Source organism: Bombina bombina, chromosome 6 (assembly GCF_027579735.1).
Source record: "Bombina bombina isolate aBomBom1 chromosome 6, aBomBom1.pri, whole genome shotgun sequence".
NCBI classification, from domain to species: domain Eukaryota; kingdom Metazoa; phylum Chordata; class Amphibia; order Anura; family Bombinatoridae; genus Bombina; species Bombina bombina.
Window position 1 is genome coordinate 307,760,068 of NC_069504.1, and position 15,560 is coordinate 307,775,627.

The window sequence follows — 15,560 nt, forward strand, 5'->3', positions numbered from 1 at the left end:
GTGTAAGAGCTGTTCTCCTCTTAATATCTGAATCAAGCACCTCTAACATTATGTGAGATAAGATTAATAGCCCACGTTTCCATAGATAAAACAGTGTGTATGATCAATAATGCTATTAGTATCCATTGTCTCAAGTTTGCATTGTTCTAAATATTTCCTTTCTAGGGGCTGTTTGTCTGGTACAGAATCAGTAAACAATGAAAAGGGGCCTCTACCGCTTGTGTCTTTCCCCCAAATATGTGACAAAACATAAAAATAAAAAAGTGAATAGTATTTCTATGACCTCATAACTGTAAACATCATAAATATACAAACTAAATACATCCCTATTGGATATATAACAGTAAATAAGCTAATAATGTAATATAAAAGCTGTAATAAAAAACATTTTACAAAACTTTTAACTTGTGTTGTATGAAAACAAAACATCACAATTGGTGTGCATAAGAAAAATTAAAGTTATACGTATGTTTCAATTAGAAAGTGTGAGGGGACACTCCCCCGACCTGCAATGGGTTCGTCTCTGAGTCTCATTTGTCCAATTTGATACACAGTGTAAACCATATAAAGTTTTATGATATAACTTAAGGGGTAGCTGGTATTTGTTGCTGTTGTCCTACTCAGTACCATTATAATAGCTTAATATGTTTTTCAATAGACAGTTCAAATAGAGAAATATACTTATCTCCAGGTCAGTCTCGTGTCAATGGCATCTCACAAGCAAGAACCATATCCAGCCAGAATATCCCTGACTGGATTTTTTCTTTCCTTTTCTTCCTTCAGTGGGTTAACTAAGGCGAGTGTTTAGGGGTTTGGGTTGGTCAGGCTTTCTGTTTTTTCCTAGGGACTTTCGTCCATCTTCCACTAGATGATGTTCCGAGCTGTGAGGCGTTTCGAGCTGTGTTTTGGTCCTGAGATGAGGTTGGCAGCTCCGGACATTCCAGTTTGAGATGTTTACATACCTCCGGGATATCTGACAGATTATCAATTGAGGTTATTCTACCTTTATGTTGGATATGTAGAGCAAATGGGAAACCCCATCTGTAAAGAATTTGGTTTTTGCGTAGTAACTGCGTGAGAGGTCGTAGTGCACTTCTTTTTTGTAATGTTCTCAGGCAGAGATCTTGGTAAAACTGAATGATTGACCCTTTAAATTTAAAGGTGGGATTTTTCCTGGCTGCCACTATTATTTCTTCTTTTTCTTGAAAACGAAACATTTTTACAATTATGTCCCTTGGAGGGTCTCCTTTTTTTGGTGGTGCTCTTAGAGCTCTATGAGCTCTTTCTATTTGAAATTTGCCCTCTTCCCTATCTTCTGTTATGGTTTGGAATAGTTGTAGTAAAAAGGATTGTATTTCCGGCGCAGTCACCGCTTCAGGTATTCCTTTTAATCTTATGTTACATCTCCTTCCTCTGTTCTCCAAGTCTTCTAATTTATTATTGATGTCAGATAGTTCTTGTTGTTGGGATGAAGTTTGTTGCTGTAAGATGGATATGTCTTCAGTGACAGAGTCCTCTCTGCCCTCCAATGTTTCTACTCTTGCTCCCAATTCCTGTAAGTCTTGTTTAATATCTGCCAAGCTATTAGTGACCGTATTTTGTAAAGTGTCCATTTTCTCTAGCATTTTATCAAAGATAGTGTTAATGTCTTGCTTTGATACTAGATTTTGTAGGTCTGCTTTTGTAATAGAGATCATGTCTGTGTTGTCTGATTGGGGTTCTGAGTCTGAGTCCATGTCCTCTGCCGGAGGTGATGTCTCTCTTTCTGGTGTTTTTCCTCCTTTAGTGGGTTTAAAAAAGGGGTGCTGTGTAGTGGATTTAGGAATAAGTTGTGGCTTGGTTTTTCTGACCGACATAGTTCACGTGCAGGGGAACAGGTATCTTAGTTCTGGCTGATAACTTGTGCTAGACTGCACTGTGTAGTTTAATTTGTTCCCTTCTGTTCACTAGCAACCCTTTGCAGCGTATTACACTTTTTGTAAATAAGTTTACCCCCTTAGAAGCTTTTAGTAATGGTAAAAATCAGACAGAACCTATTATAAATGTCTCTTATATCCTGGTAAACGTTTCAAGACTTTAGTATAAATTATGTGTCAGATACACGGTAAATACCAATCCAAATGAACCTTAGACAGCACAGAATTCTTGTTCTTTGACCTTAACAGATAAGACAGTGCAGGCTATATCTTTTAGTGCATCTTTAAAAGTGAGGAATTTGATCAATCAGCATGTATTAAGCGTAAGGTAAATACCAATCCAAATGAAACATAGGAATAACAGAGCACTGCATCTCTGGTGCTGGATAGTGAAGTGTTTAAAGCGGCTGTATTTTAGTTTTAATACTGCATTGCCCCTCTTTGTGGTTTATCCGTGAGTAGCAAGCCCATTCCTCCATCTTTATCCCTCCTGATATCATTACTGACTTCCAAAAGCCGTGGGGCTATCTGTCTTATAGAGTGTTAGATGCGCCTGTTAGTTGTGTCCCACGTGGGCGCAAAAAATTAGGGCCTTGCAGTACAGCGTTCCCTTATCTCTCCTCAAATCATGGCTAGCCCCCACATATAATTTCGATCCAGCTTACCGGATACTTCGGTACTTCTCACATGATGTTTCCCAAACTTCAGTACTCTTCTTGCTGCCCTTGCAGGTGTTGTATCCCTAACTGCATGCAAACTTTTAAATTCCAAGATGGCGGATCCGTGTCTCTCAGTGCCGCGCACCAAGTCTGGTATCTTTCTCACTTTCTGTGTAGTTTTGCAATGCGAGTCCTGTAGAGTTGCGCTCAGTGAGCTCAGAAGTATTCCCGCAGCATATTGTTAGCAGTTAGGTTGCTATATGAAAAGTTTAACACACTTTCAATGTTCTCTATGCACGGAGCTCAGCAATTATGCTGCCATCACTGAGCTCGTCCAGGCTCCGCCCCCCCAAATAGCTTCTTTAGAAGGCCCTCAAATTTTTTATCCATAGGGTCTTTAAAAGCACAACTGTCCTCAATAGGTATAGTTGCATGCTTAGCTAGAGCAGATATAGCTCCCTCCACCTTAGGGACCAATTGCCAGGAGTAACCGTATGGTGACAGATATAGGGAACATTTTCTTAAAGTTTTGAGGGGGAGAAAACGGTATACCTGGTCTGTCCCATTCCCTTTTAACAATTTCCGAAATTCCCTTAGGAACCGGAAAAACATCTATGTAAGTAGGGACCTCTAGATACTTGTCCATCTTACACAATGTTTCTGGGGGAATTGTGATAGGGTCACAATCATCGAGAGTCGCCAGAACTTCCCTGAGCAACAGGCGGAGGTGTTCAAGTTTAAATTTAAAGGATCTGACATCCGAATCTGTCTGAGGTAATACATTTCCTGATTCTAAAAGTTCTCCCTCAGACAGCAATTCCCTGACCCCTAATTCAGAGCACTGTGAGGGTACATTGGAAATGGCCAATAAGGCATCAGAGGGTTCAGTATCTAAATTAATACCTGGCCTACTGCGTTTACCCTGCAAAACTGGCAGTTTAGATAATACCTCTGTAAGGGTAGTTGACATAACTGCAGCCATATCTTGCAGAGTAAAATAATTAAATAGTTGTGACACATGGGGAGATAATAGTAAAATAATAATAGTAAAATAATTAAATAGTTGTGACACATGGGGAGAATTAGATGGCATATCCTGATTCTCTTCAGACTGAGAATCATCCTTAGACAACTTTCTTTATCTAAAATATGTTCTTTACAGTGTAAGGCCCTTTCAGTACAAGAAGGATACAATATAAGAGGGGGTTCCACAATGGCTTCTAAACACATAGAACACTGACTCTCTTCTATGTCAGACATGTTGAACAGACTAATAATAACAATACCAGCCGTTAAACCCTTTATTATATTTGAAAAAACAAATTTATCAAAAACGGGTACTGCGCCTTTAAGAAATAAAAAACGTACACTTTTTTCTAAAATTGCTCAAAACGTTATATAACTGCTCAGTTTTAACAGTATAGGTCCTAAAGTGCAATCGAATATTGCACCACAAGTAATCAGGACAATCAAACCTCTATTTTAGGTTAATGTAAGCACAAAACGTTATGGAGACAAAAGTTTTCTAAAAACTGCCCCTGCACCTCGCCACAGCTCTGCTGTGGCGCCTACCTGCCCTCAATTAGTAAACCAATGATCTGGTATCACTCCGGTACTTGTCCTTCCAAATCTGGGCCCAACCGGAGCTGATGGCTGCTGTTTTCAGAAAGAACTAACTGTGCACTAGAAGCACCAAAAAGAGGCTCCGCCCATCATGGACGACGTCCTGCCTGCCTCAGTAACTGCATGGGAAGCGGTTTTAGCACAGCCATGAGGGATATCAAAGTGAAACACGCAAACAAACATAGCCATGTGAAACCCCAGAATCGCAAACATTACCAGCCATGAACTGTTTTATATAAAAAATAAATGTTAGGCTGCCCCAGTGTCTATTAATCAGCCCTGATTTTTCTTTGCATCATAACAAAGTTAAACTCCATAGGTTTTCAGTACCACCCTGTTACACATAGGTCTACTGCTTACCCCTTCCCAATTTGGGAAACATGTCAGTCAATTCTGATATACTATAGTCTCTTCAGAATAAATGACTGCACATACCTCAATGCTGCTTGTAGCATGAAAACGTTCCCCACACTGAAGATGTCTTCTGTACTCCTCAGCAACTTTGTGGGAACCGACATGGATCTTAGTGACATCTGTTAAGATCATCAACCTCATTGCAGTAATCTTCTTCTATCTCCTGCCTGAGGAAAAATAGTTCTCCGGTACCATTTAAAATAAAAAAACTTCTTGATTGAAAGACTAAAAAACTATTATTCTATCACCACTTTCACTTTACCCTTCCTATTACTAGCATAGGCAAAGAGAATGACTGGGGGGTGGAGTCAAGGGAGGAGCTATATAGACAGCTCTGCTGTGGTGCTCTTTGCCACTTCCCGTTAGCAGGAGGATAATATCCCACAAGTAAGGATGAATCCATGGACTCGTCGTATCTTGTACAAGAAATAGGTTTTTCTGTATTATTTTTTCTCAAACAAATATGTCAATCACTGTTTTAATTGATTCCATCTTGAAGGTAGGGAATCTGAGAAATTTGTTTAGAGTCCTTAAATCCAGAATTAGATTGAAAGACCACTCTTTCTTTGGAACTGTGAACAGAATTGAATAAAAAAACCTTGGCCTGGATTTGATATCGGAACTGGAACTATTACTACCGTGCGCTTTCACAGGGTTCTTTAAAATAATGGACAGAAGAAACCTAAAGGAAGGCCTTGATCTGAAACCCATCCTGAATGCCAAAAAAAACATATTTAGAACTCAAGGATCCTGAACAGTTTGAGACCAGTCCCCTTGAAAAAGGCATAATCTGTCCCTACCAGAATTGAATCTGGATTGGGGGCTGTATCCTCATTGAGATTCGTGAGTGGAAGAAGACTTTTTGAACTGTTATACTCGTTCCTGAATAATTATTTGTTTCCCCAGAAGATCTGGAAGAGTCTTGATTTTGATTAGAGTAAAATTGTTGGTTCCTTAATTGACGAAAGGAACAAAAACGATTTAAAGATTTACATTTTCCCTTAGACGCCTTGTCTTGAGGGAGAAAAGCACCTTTACCCTCCAGTAACAGGAGATTATAGCGTCTAGGTCAGGTCCAAATAAATCTTTCCTTTAAAAGAAAGAGTTAAAAGGCTAGACTTTGATACCATGGGGCCGACTTATTAAAAGTCGGACGGACATGATCATGTCCGCCCGACATCGCTAAATGCTGTCAGCATACGCTGTCGGCATTTAACATTGCACAAGCAGTTTTGGTGAACTGCTTGTGCAATGCCGTCCCCTGCAGATTTGCAGGAAATTGGCCGCTAGCAGGGGGTGTCAATCAACCCAATCTTAAAACTGCTGCTTCTTAACTCCTGTTTCCGGGAAACAGGGGCATTCAGGGCCATTTTGCTCTTAATAAATCGGCCCCCATGTCTGTTGATCAAACTTCGAGCCACAAAGCACTTCTTGTCAAGACTGACAGAGCCATGCCTTTGTCATTCAATTTGATGGTTCAGACCAAATTGCAGATCTTCCTCAACAGAAGTTTCTGAAAGCTGCTCAGACAAATTGTTAAAACAAAGTGACTAGGCTGCTGCTAATCAAACAATGCTAATTGCTGGTTTAAATAATTATCATGCTTAAATAAAGGCCCTCCTATAGAAAGATTACAATTTCCAATCAATAGTGACTTTGAAAAAGGTACTATCCTCTAGAGGAATAGTAGTCTTTCTTGCAAAAGTAGAAATTGCATAATCTACACTTAGAACGGTTTCCCTAAGTTCCATATTGGTAGAATGCAAAGGGAACAACTTTTTGAAAGCAGAAGTTTAACTGAAAGGAAGCCCAGGCCTGGACCATTCATTTAGAATTATTTTAGTTACAGCGACAGGGACTGGAAAGACCCTCTTAAGAGACAGCTTGAAAATCAAATCCAACTATTTAACTGATTCCTCCTCAGTATGTTTTAGATCTAAGAGGTTCAAACTTAAACATAAAGGAGGAAAACTCAGTAGCATATAGAATTTCAACCTCAGAGGACGATTCTTAGGGATTAGAATATGAATCTAAAAGCAACTGCTTAATAGATCTTTTCCTCTGAGATTCAGAAGTACCTGAAATGTCATATAAGAGCTGATTATTGGAGACTCTTTTGCGCTTACCTGGAAGAGGCATGACCTCCATATCACATACACGGTAAAACGCATATAACATCTAAAACTAGGAGCAAAATCTAAAGAATGGATAATTAGATCATTAATACAACTATATATTTTTTATTTTAACTGAAGTAGCAAACAGGCATGAAATTGGAAAATATACACTTCAATAAGTGAATAGTGAATCTACCTCCAAAGGATGTACATTTAAATAGATGGGGATAGTTCCAGCATGCTCCCTGTAAAAAAGCAAATTACAGACAAAACAATGACACATTTATTATTATAGAAGACATAACATTATAGACACACAGGGACTTTTAAACCTTAAAGCCCGAGAGCTAGGGAAAGACAAACAGATGAAAAAAAATACAGGTTGTTTATATGAAATACACACAATGTAAAAAATATAACTCAGTGCATGAAAGAGAAGATAATCTTACCTCTGTCAAATATGTAAATAAAGTTACGCTTATCAGAGCTGCCACAAAATTATGTCAGAAATATCGATCTGAACTTAACCCCAGTATGATATACATGTGGTGGGAAAACATTCACTAATGCGCCTACAGTTAAACAGATGCTTGCTAAATATCGTATGAAAGAAGGCAGCACTATCCCAAGTCAAGAACATGGCTAAGAATAGAGAAAAAGAATAACTGCTATGCAACAAAAAAGGTGGAGCACGCAAAAAAACATCATTGCTACCCCTGAAAGCGCGCTAACTGACAGAAAGAAGCGTGCAGTGAAGGCAATCAAAAAAAAAAAAAATCTCAAAAGCTGAAAGGTGCAATAAAATACAGGAGCGCCGAGAGAAAAGTACACGGCTGGAAATTGCAGAGAAAATTTATTTAGCTGATAGTATTAAAGAAAAAAGAAATCAGTGTGTACATTCACAAAAAAAGGACCCGATATATGTAACATAAAAGGCCAGATTATGAGTGGAGCGCTATCGTTGGTGCAAAGAGTGTAAACTTTGATCGCAAGATTGTGGCGTTCTTTACGCTCAAATCCATATTACAAGTGACTCACTGTTTAAATTACCGCAAATTAGTCATTGCTCTTGAGAGTTTTGTAAAACTTTGCCTCCTCCAAGTAGCTAGGAAGTTCATCCCATGAATAATGGATCGTGAACTTTCACCACCTTATGAAAGAAATGAGTTTCATGTTTATTTAAAACAAATCTTTTTGTTCATTTCAGTCAGCAAACTAACCCATTTCCATTACCATCATTATGGATCTTTTATTTCATAGGAATATCTATATACATTTAAATAAGCACATGTAGACCTGATGCACTAATCTAATGTACGCACATCCATTCCATACATCCTAGACCCAAAGACATTACAAAGCACATGTCTTGATCCCATACAGCTGTTGAGGTTATCAGGGCAGTTATTAGCCTAGATTCATAAATGCTTTTTACAAAGGACTAATCATGTTTGAAATTCATTGACCGTTGCTTCACTTATCTTTTTCCAGCATTTCATTAATTAGCGTTGCTGCCTTCAACATCAATAGTAGAGTGAGAAGCCCAATACATGATATTTGGCAAATTAAATGAGAACCAGTAGCAACGTGTATAACAATAAATAAAACTACAGTACTTAGGAGATAAGTTTGCAAAATGCATAGCATCTCACACATGAAACTGTAACTGCTGGCATACTGTTGTGCTCATAAGTTTACATACCGGTTTTTCAGAGAATATGAATGATAACACAAAATTTTTTCTTTCACTCATAGTTAGTGTTTGACTGAAGCCAATTATTATCAATCAAATGTGTTTACTGTTTTTAAATCATAATGACAACAGAAACTACCCAAATGACCCTACGCAAAAGTTTACATACCCCAGTTCTTAATACCCCCTTTAACATCAATGACAGCTTGAAGTCGTTCGTGGTATATGTGGAAGAGGCTCTTTATCTTCTCAGATGGTAAAGCTGCCCATTCTTCCTGGCAAAAAGCCTCCAGTTCCTGTAAATTCTTGGGCTATCTTGCATGAACTGCACGTTTGAGATCTCCCCAGAGTGGCTCAATGATATTGAGGTCAGACTGAAATGGCCACTCTAGAACCTTCAGTTTATTCTGCTGTAGCCAATGACAGGTCGACTTGGCCTTGTGTTTAGGATCATTGTCATGTTGGGATGTCAAAGTACATCCCATGCGCAGCTTGCGGGCTGATGAATGCAAATTTTCCTCCAGTATTTTTTGATAACATACTGCATTCATCTTGCCATCAAATCTGACCAAATTTCCTGTGCCTTTGTAGCGCACATATCCCCAAAACATCAGCGATCCACCTTCGTGTTTCACAGTAGGAATGGTGTATCTTTCATCATAGGCCTTGTTGACTCCTCTCCAAATTTTGGTCTCATCACTACAAATTACTTTGTGCAAGAAGGTTTGAGGCTTGTCTTTGTGCTGTTTGCATATTGTAAGCGGGATACTTTGTGGCATTTGAATAGTAGTGGCTTTCTTCTGGCAACTCTACCATGCAGCCCATCTTTCTTCAAGTGCCTCCTTATTGTGCATCTTGAAACAGCCACACCACATCTTTTCAGAGAGTGCTGTATTTAACCTGAAGTTATTTGGGGGGGGGGGGGGTTGCACCCCGAACAATTTTCTTGGCAGTTGTGGCTGACATTTTAGTTGGTCTACCTGATCGTGGTTTGGTTTCAACAGAACCCCTCATTTTCCACTTCTTGATTAGAGATTGAACAATTGGCATTCTCAATTCCTTGGATATCTTTTTATATCCCTATCCTGTTTTATACAGTTTAACTACCTTTTCCCGCAGATCCTTTGACAATTCTTTTGCTTTCCCCATGACTCAGAATCCAGAAACGTCAGTGCAGCACTGGATGAAAGATGCAAAGGTCTGTCAGGCACATACCTCATAGCAGGATACCCTGCACGCCATTACCCAAGCTGAAGTTACCTCTCTCTTCAGTTATGTGTGAGAACAGAAATGGATCTTAGTTACAACCTGCTAAGATCATTAGAGACCATAGGCAGACTCTTCTTCTATTTTCTGCCTGAGACCAAAATAGTACAACTCCGGTACCATTTAAAAATAACAAACTTTTGAATTGAAGAAAAAACAACTAAATTACACCACATCTCTCTAACTGCTTCCATGCTTGTCGAGAGCTGCAAGAGAATGACTGGAGGTGGCAGGAAGGGGAGGAGCTATATAGACAGCTCTGCTGTGGGTGATCTTCTTGCAGCTTCCTGTTGGGAAGGATAATATCCCACAAGTAATGGATGATCCGTGGACTGGATACACCTTACAAGAGAAAGAGGCTGCTTCTTGGGTGGTAACTAGCCATAGAATAAGCTATTATGCTATTGTTCGTTCCCAGGTTGAGCGCTTCTCTCTTTTTATTTATGCAAATTATGACACTTAGTGAAGTCTCCCCAAGTATGATGCAGGAATCCAGATGTGGACCCGTTGCTTAGTGTGCCTAGAGGGATATGGCTGCACCTCACTGATGAGGCCCACAATAGGTCGAAAAGTACGTCTGGAGTTTTGCTGTTTCTCTTGTTCAGAGAGGGATTGTCTGGTATTTCGGGGCTGGACTGTACTGTGAAGTCAGGATCAGACTGATATGCTTCAGGAAAGTTCTACTCTGTGAAAGGCACATGTTGAGCAAAAAGAGGCTGCTTCTTGGGTGGTAACTAGCCATAAAACAAGCTATTATGCTATTGTTCATTCCCAGGTTGAGCGCTTCTCTATTTTTATAATACCAATTCAAATCCCTTTGTGTCAACTTGTGTGCATGTTATCAGGCTAAAATCACTAGGGTATGTAACTTTTGATCAGGGTCATTTGGGTAGTTTCTGTTGTATTATGATTTAAAAAGAGTAAACACAGTTGATTGATAATAAATGGCTTCAGCCAAACACAAACCATGAGTGAAAGAAATATTTTTGTGTTATCATTCATATTCTCTGAAAAACGGTAAAGAAATCATAAATTCTGCCAGGGTATATAAACTTATGAGCACAACTGTATATTTTGCAGTTGTGCTTAGTTGGTGAGGTATACTATGACTATACAAAATGACATTCATATATCTTTAATTTGATAAAGCAACATGCAGTGAGATAATGAAACCAGATTTTCATTTACCCATAAATCAATTTCTTCACACTTGAAATAGAACTATATCAGCCCGGTGGGTTTATATCCACTGGAGTAAGTAGGGGCATTTTCTAAAAGTCTGAGAAGCTAGGAACCCATCTTCTGCTTACACCTCTCCCCCTCAAGACTGAGTTCACACATAGCCAAGTAAGAACATATTTGGGAGAAGGAGGAGAAAGTATTTTGACCAAAAATTACTCTGAGAGGCATAGGCATGAACCAAAAATATGTGCCAAGCAGAGTGAGCCATCTTATGGTTCCACTTCAGTTATGAAGGAATGTACGAGTATAACGTATAACTGTGTTTACTTGTTCTCTTGGTATTGGCAGGTAGGTTTAGAAGCAAGCATGTATCTAGAGCACCATATGGCAGGAGTTTTGCAAGAATACTATTAGAAAAGAATACCAACAAATTTGATAATAAAAGTAAAGTGGAACTTTTTAAAAATCGTATGCTCTGTCTGAATCAAAAAAGAAAAATGTTAGATTTCATGTCCCTGACAAGTTCAGGCTTCTGATCAGGCTCACATTGAATGGAGCTAAGTTTCAACAAAATGATAATGAAATACATTTGAAAATAGAAGTCATTGTAAATTGCATGTTCTATCTGATTTATGGAAGTTTAATTTTGACCTGCATGTCCCTGTCATTATATTTTTGTAGCAATTTAAAAGTAATGTTCTTATAAACAACATGCAGATTATTTCCCTATTTTGAATCTGGGAAACCATGAAACTTGTAGCTTTTGAAAATTGAATTCTTATATCCCTTCTCAAATGTGTCCAGTGAATTTACATTTTCCAAATTGCAGTTTTATTTTTCAGTGAACATTAGTAATTGGATCAAGAGAACTATAAAATGAAATATCTATGGAACTATACAATTAATACCAATGGAACTCTTACATGTAATATATTAGGCATTACTTTTTGAATATATAAAAATAGAATAATGCACTAAAATATTCCATGGCATGGTGTGATAGATACAAAAACATGTAAGCTTACCTGGTAAACTAATTTCTTTCATGGTATGTGAGATAGTATAATAAATATAATCTATTCTGTGTGGTATCAAGATCCAAATGAAAGTCACACACTCAAACTTACCTGTATGACAGTAGCAGCACGATCTCGAATATCCTTAATACTAGGTTTTGGTAAGTTTTTCTTCTGCGTTGCTTTCCTAACACAATACTGTCGCCAAAAAGATTGTATGACTGAAGCAGCCTCATGAAGTTTTTCATAATAACGGATATCTCTGCGAACCATATATCCTCTCCAATGTGACTGAATGACAACTGCAGCAGTACTATTTGTGCATGATTAGAAAAACAGAAAAAGAAGTTGAAGCACACAAATTAATAAGCAAAAATATTAGCATTATTTACTGACTAATGCATACAGCAATTCCAAACTGCAAGCACTGGGCCTTCTTTAAAAGGACATTAAACACTAACGGCTAGATTTAGAGTTGGGCGGTAGCCGTCAAAACCAGCATTAGAGGCTCCTAACGCTGGTTTTTACCGCCCTCTGGTATTTGGAGTCAGTCAGGAAAGGGTCTAACGCTCACTTTACAGCCGCGACTTTTCCATACCGCAGATCCCCCTACGCCATTTGCGTATCCTATCTTTTCAATGGGATCTTTCTAACGCCGGTATTAGCTGAAGTGAGCGTTAGAAATCTAACGACAAAACTCCAGCCGCAGAAAAAAGTCAGTAGTTAAGAGCTTTCTGGGCTAACGCCGGTTTATAAAGCTCTTAACTACTGTGCTCTAAAGTACACTAACACCCATAAACTACCTATGCACCCCTAAACCGAGGTCCCCCCACACCGCCGCCACTCTATTAAATTTTTTTAACCCCTAATCTGCCGCTCCGTACACCGCCGCCACCTACATTATCCCTATGTACCCCTAATCTGCTGCCCCTAATACCGCAGACACCAAATAATATTTATTAACCCCTAATCTGCCGCCCCCAACGTCGCCGCCACCTACCTACACTTATTAACCCCTAATCTGCCGACCAAACCGCACCGCTACTATAATAAATGTATTAACCCCTAATCCGCCTCACTCCCGCCTCAATAACCCTATAATAAATAGTATTAACCCCTAATCTGCCCTCCCTAACATCGCCGACACCTAACTTCAAACATTAACCCCTTATCTGCCGACCGGAGCTCACCGCTATTCTAATAAATTTTTTAACCCCTAAAGCTAAGTCTAACCCCAACACTAACACCCCCCTAAGTTAAATATAATTTTTATCTAACAAAATAAATTAACTCTTATTAAATAAATTATTCCTATTTAAAGCTAAATACTTACCTGTAAAATAAACCCCAATATAGCTACAATATAAATTATAATTATATTGTAGCTATTTTAGGATTAATATTTATTTTACAGGCAACTTTGTATTTATTTTAACCAGGTACAATAGCTATTAAAAAGTTAATAACTATTTAATAGCTACCTAGTTAAAATAATTACAAAATTACCTGTAAAATAAATCCTAACCTAAGTTACAATTAAACCTAACACTACACTATCAATAAATTAATTAAATAAAATACCTACAATTACCTACAATTAAACCTAACACTACACTATCAATAAATTAATTAAATACAATACCTACAAATAAATAAAGTAACTAAAGTACAAAAAATAAAAAAGAACTAAGTTACAAAAAATAAAAAAATATTTACAAACATTAGAAAAATATTACAACAATTTTAAACTAATTACACCTACTCTAAGCCCCCTAATAAAATAACAAAGCCCCCCCAAAATAAAAAAATGCCCTACCCTATTCTAAAATTAAAAAAGTTCAAAGCTCTTTTACCTTACCAGCCCTGAAAAGGGCCATTTGAGGGGCATGCCCCAAATAATTCAGCTCTTTTGCCTGTAAAAAAAAACCATACAATACCCCCCCCCAACATTACAACCCACCACCCACATACCCCTAATCTAACCCAACCCCCCTTAAATAAACCTAACACTAAGCCCATGAAGATCTTCCTACCTTATCTTCACCATGCCAGGTTCACCGATCGCTCCAGGCTCCGAAATCTTCATCCAAGCCCAAGCGGGGGCTGGCGATCCATAATCCGGCTGAAATCTTCTATCAAGCGGCGGCTGAAGAGGTCCAGAAGAGGCTCCAAAGTCTTCATGCTTTCCGGGAAGAAGAGGAGATCCGGACCGGCAACCATCTTGATCCAAGCGGCATCTTCTATCTTCATCCGATGAGGAACGGCTCCATCTTGAAGACCTCCAGCGCGGATCAATCTTCTTCTTCCGACGTCCAACTGAAGAATGAAGGTTCCTTTAAGGGACGTCATCCAAGATGGCGTCCCTCGAATTCCGATTGGCTGATAGGATTCTATCAGCCAATCGGAATTAAGGTAGGAAATCAGCCAATCAGAATCAAGTTCAATCCGATTGGCTGATCCAATCAGCCAATCAGATTGAGCTTGCATTCTATTGGCTGTTCAGATCAGCCAATAGAATGCGAGCTCAATCTGATTGGCTGATTGGATCAGCCAATCGGATTGAACTTGATTCTGATTGGCTGATTCCATCAGCCAATCAGAGTTTTCCTACCTTAATTCCGATTGGCTGATAGAATCCTATAAGCCAATTGGAATTCGAGGGACGCCATCTTGGATGACGTCCCTTAAAGGAACCTTCATTCTTCAGTTGGACGTCGGAAGAAGAAGATTGATCCGCGCTGGAGGTCTTCAAGATGGAGCCGTTCCTCATCGGATGAAGATAGAAGATGCCGCTTGGATCAAGATGGTTGCCGGTCCGGATCTCCTCTTCTTCCCGGATAGGATGAAGACTTTGGAGCCTCTTCTGGACCTCTTCAGCCGCCGCTTGATAGAAGATTTCCGCCGGATTATGGATCGCCAGCCCCCGCTTGGGCTTGGATGAAGATTTCGGAGCCTGGAGCGATCGGTGAACCTGGCATGGTGAAGATAAGGTAGGAAGATCTTCATGGGCTTAGTGTTAGGTTTATTTAAGGGGGGTTTGGGTTAGATTTGGGGTATGTGGGTGGTGGGTTGTAATGTTGGGGGGGGGGGTATTGTATGTTTTTTTTTTACAGGCAAAAGAGCTGAATTCTTTGGGGCATGCCCCGCAAATGGCCCTTTTCAGGGCTGGTAAGGTAAAAGAGCTTTGAACTTTTTTAATTTCGAATAGGGTAGGGCATTTTTTTATTTTGGGGGTCTTTGTTATTTTATTAGGGGGCTTAGAGTAGGTGTAATTAGTTTAAAATTGTTGTAATATTTTTCTAATGTTTGTAAATATTTTTTTATTTTTTGTAACTTAGTTCCTTTTTATTTTTTGTACTTTAGTTAGTTTATTTTTTGTAGTTATTTGTAGGTATTGTATTTAATTAATTTATTGATAGTGTAGTGTTAGGTTTAATTGTAGATAATTGTAGGTATTTTATTTAATTAATTTATTGATAGTGTAGTGTTAGGTTTAATTGTAACTTAGGTTAGGATTTATTTTACAGGTAATTTTGTAATTATTTTAACTAGGTAGCTATTAAATAGTTATTAACTATTTAATAGCTATTGTACCTGGTTAAAATAAATACAAAGTTGCCTGTAAAATAAATATTAATCCTAAAATAGCTACAATATGATTATAATTTATATTG

The 15,560-nt window shown here is 38.5% G+C and overlaps 1 protein-coding gene across 1 annotated transcript in view; it reads right to left on the reverse strand.

Moving 5' to 3' along the window:
- Positions 1-15,560, reverse strand: part of LRRIQ1 (leucine rich repeats and IQ motif containing 1) — a 725,247-nt gene that overhangs the window by 442,764 nt on the left and 266,923 nt on the right. Inside the window, exon 16 of the mRNA XM_053716929.1 lies at positions 11,998-12,199. Coding sequence (XP_053572904.1) covers positions 11,998-12,199 — 202 coding nt within the window. The remainder of the gene's footprint in view (positions 1-11,997; positions 12,200-15,560) is intronic.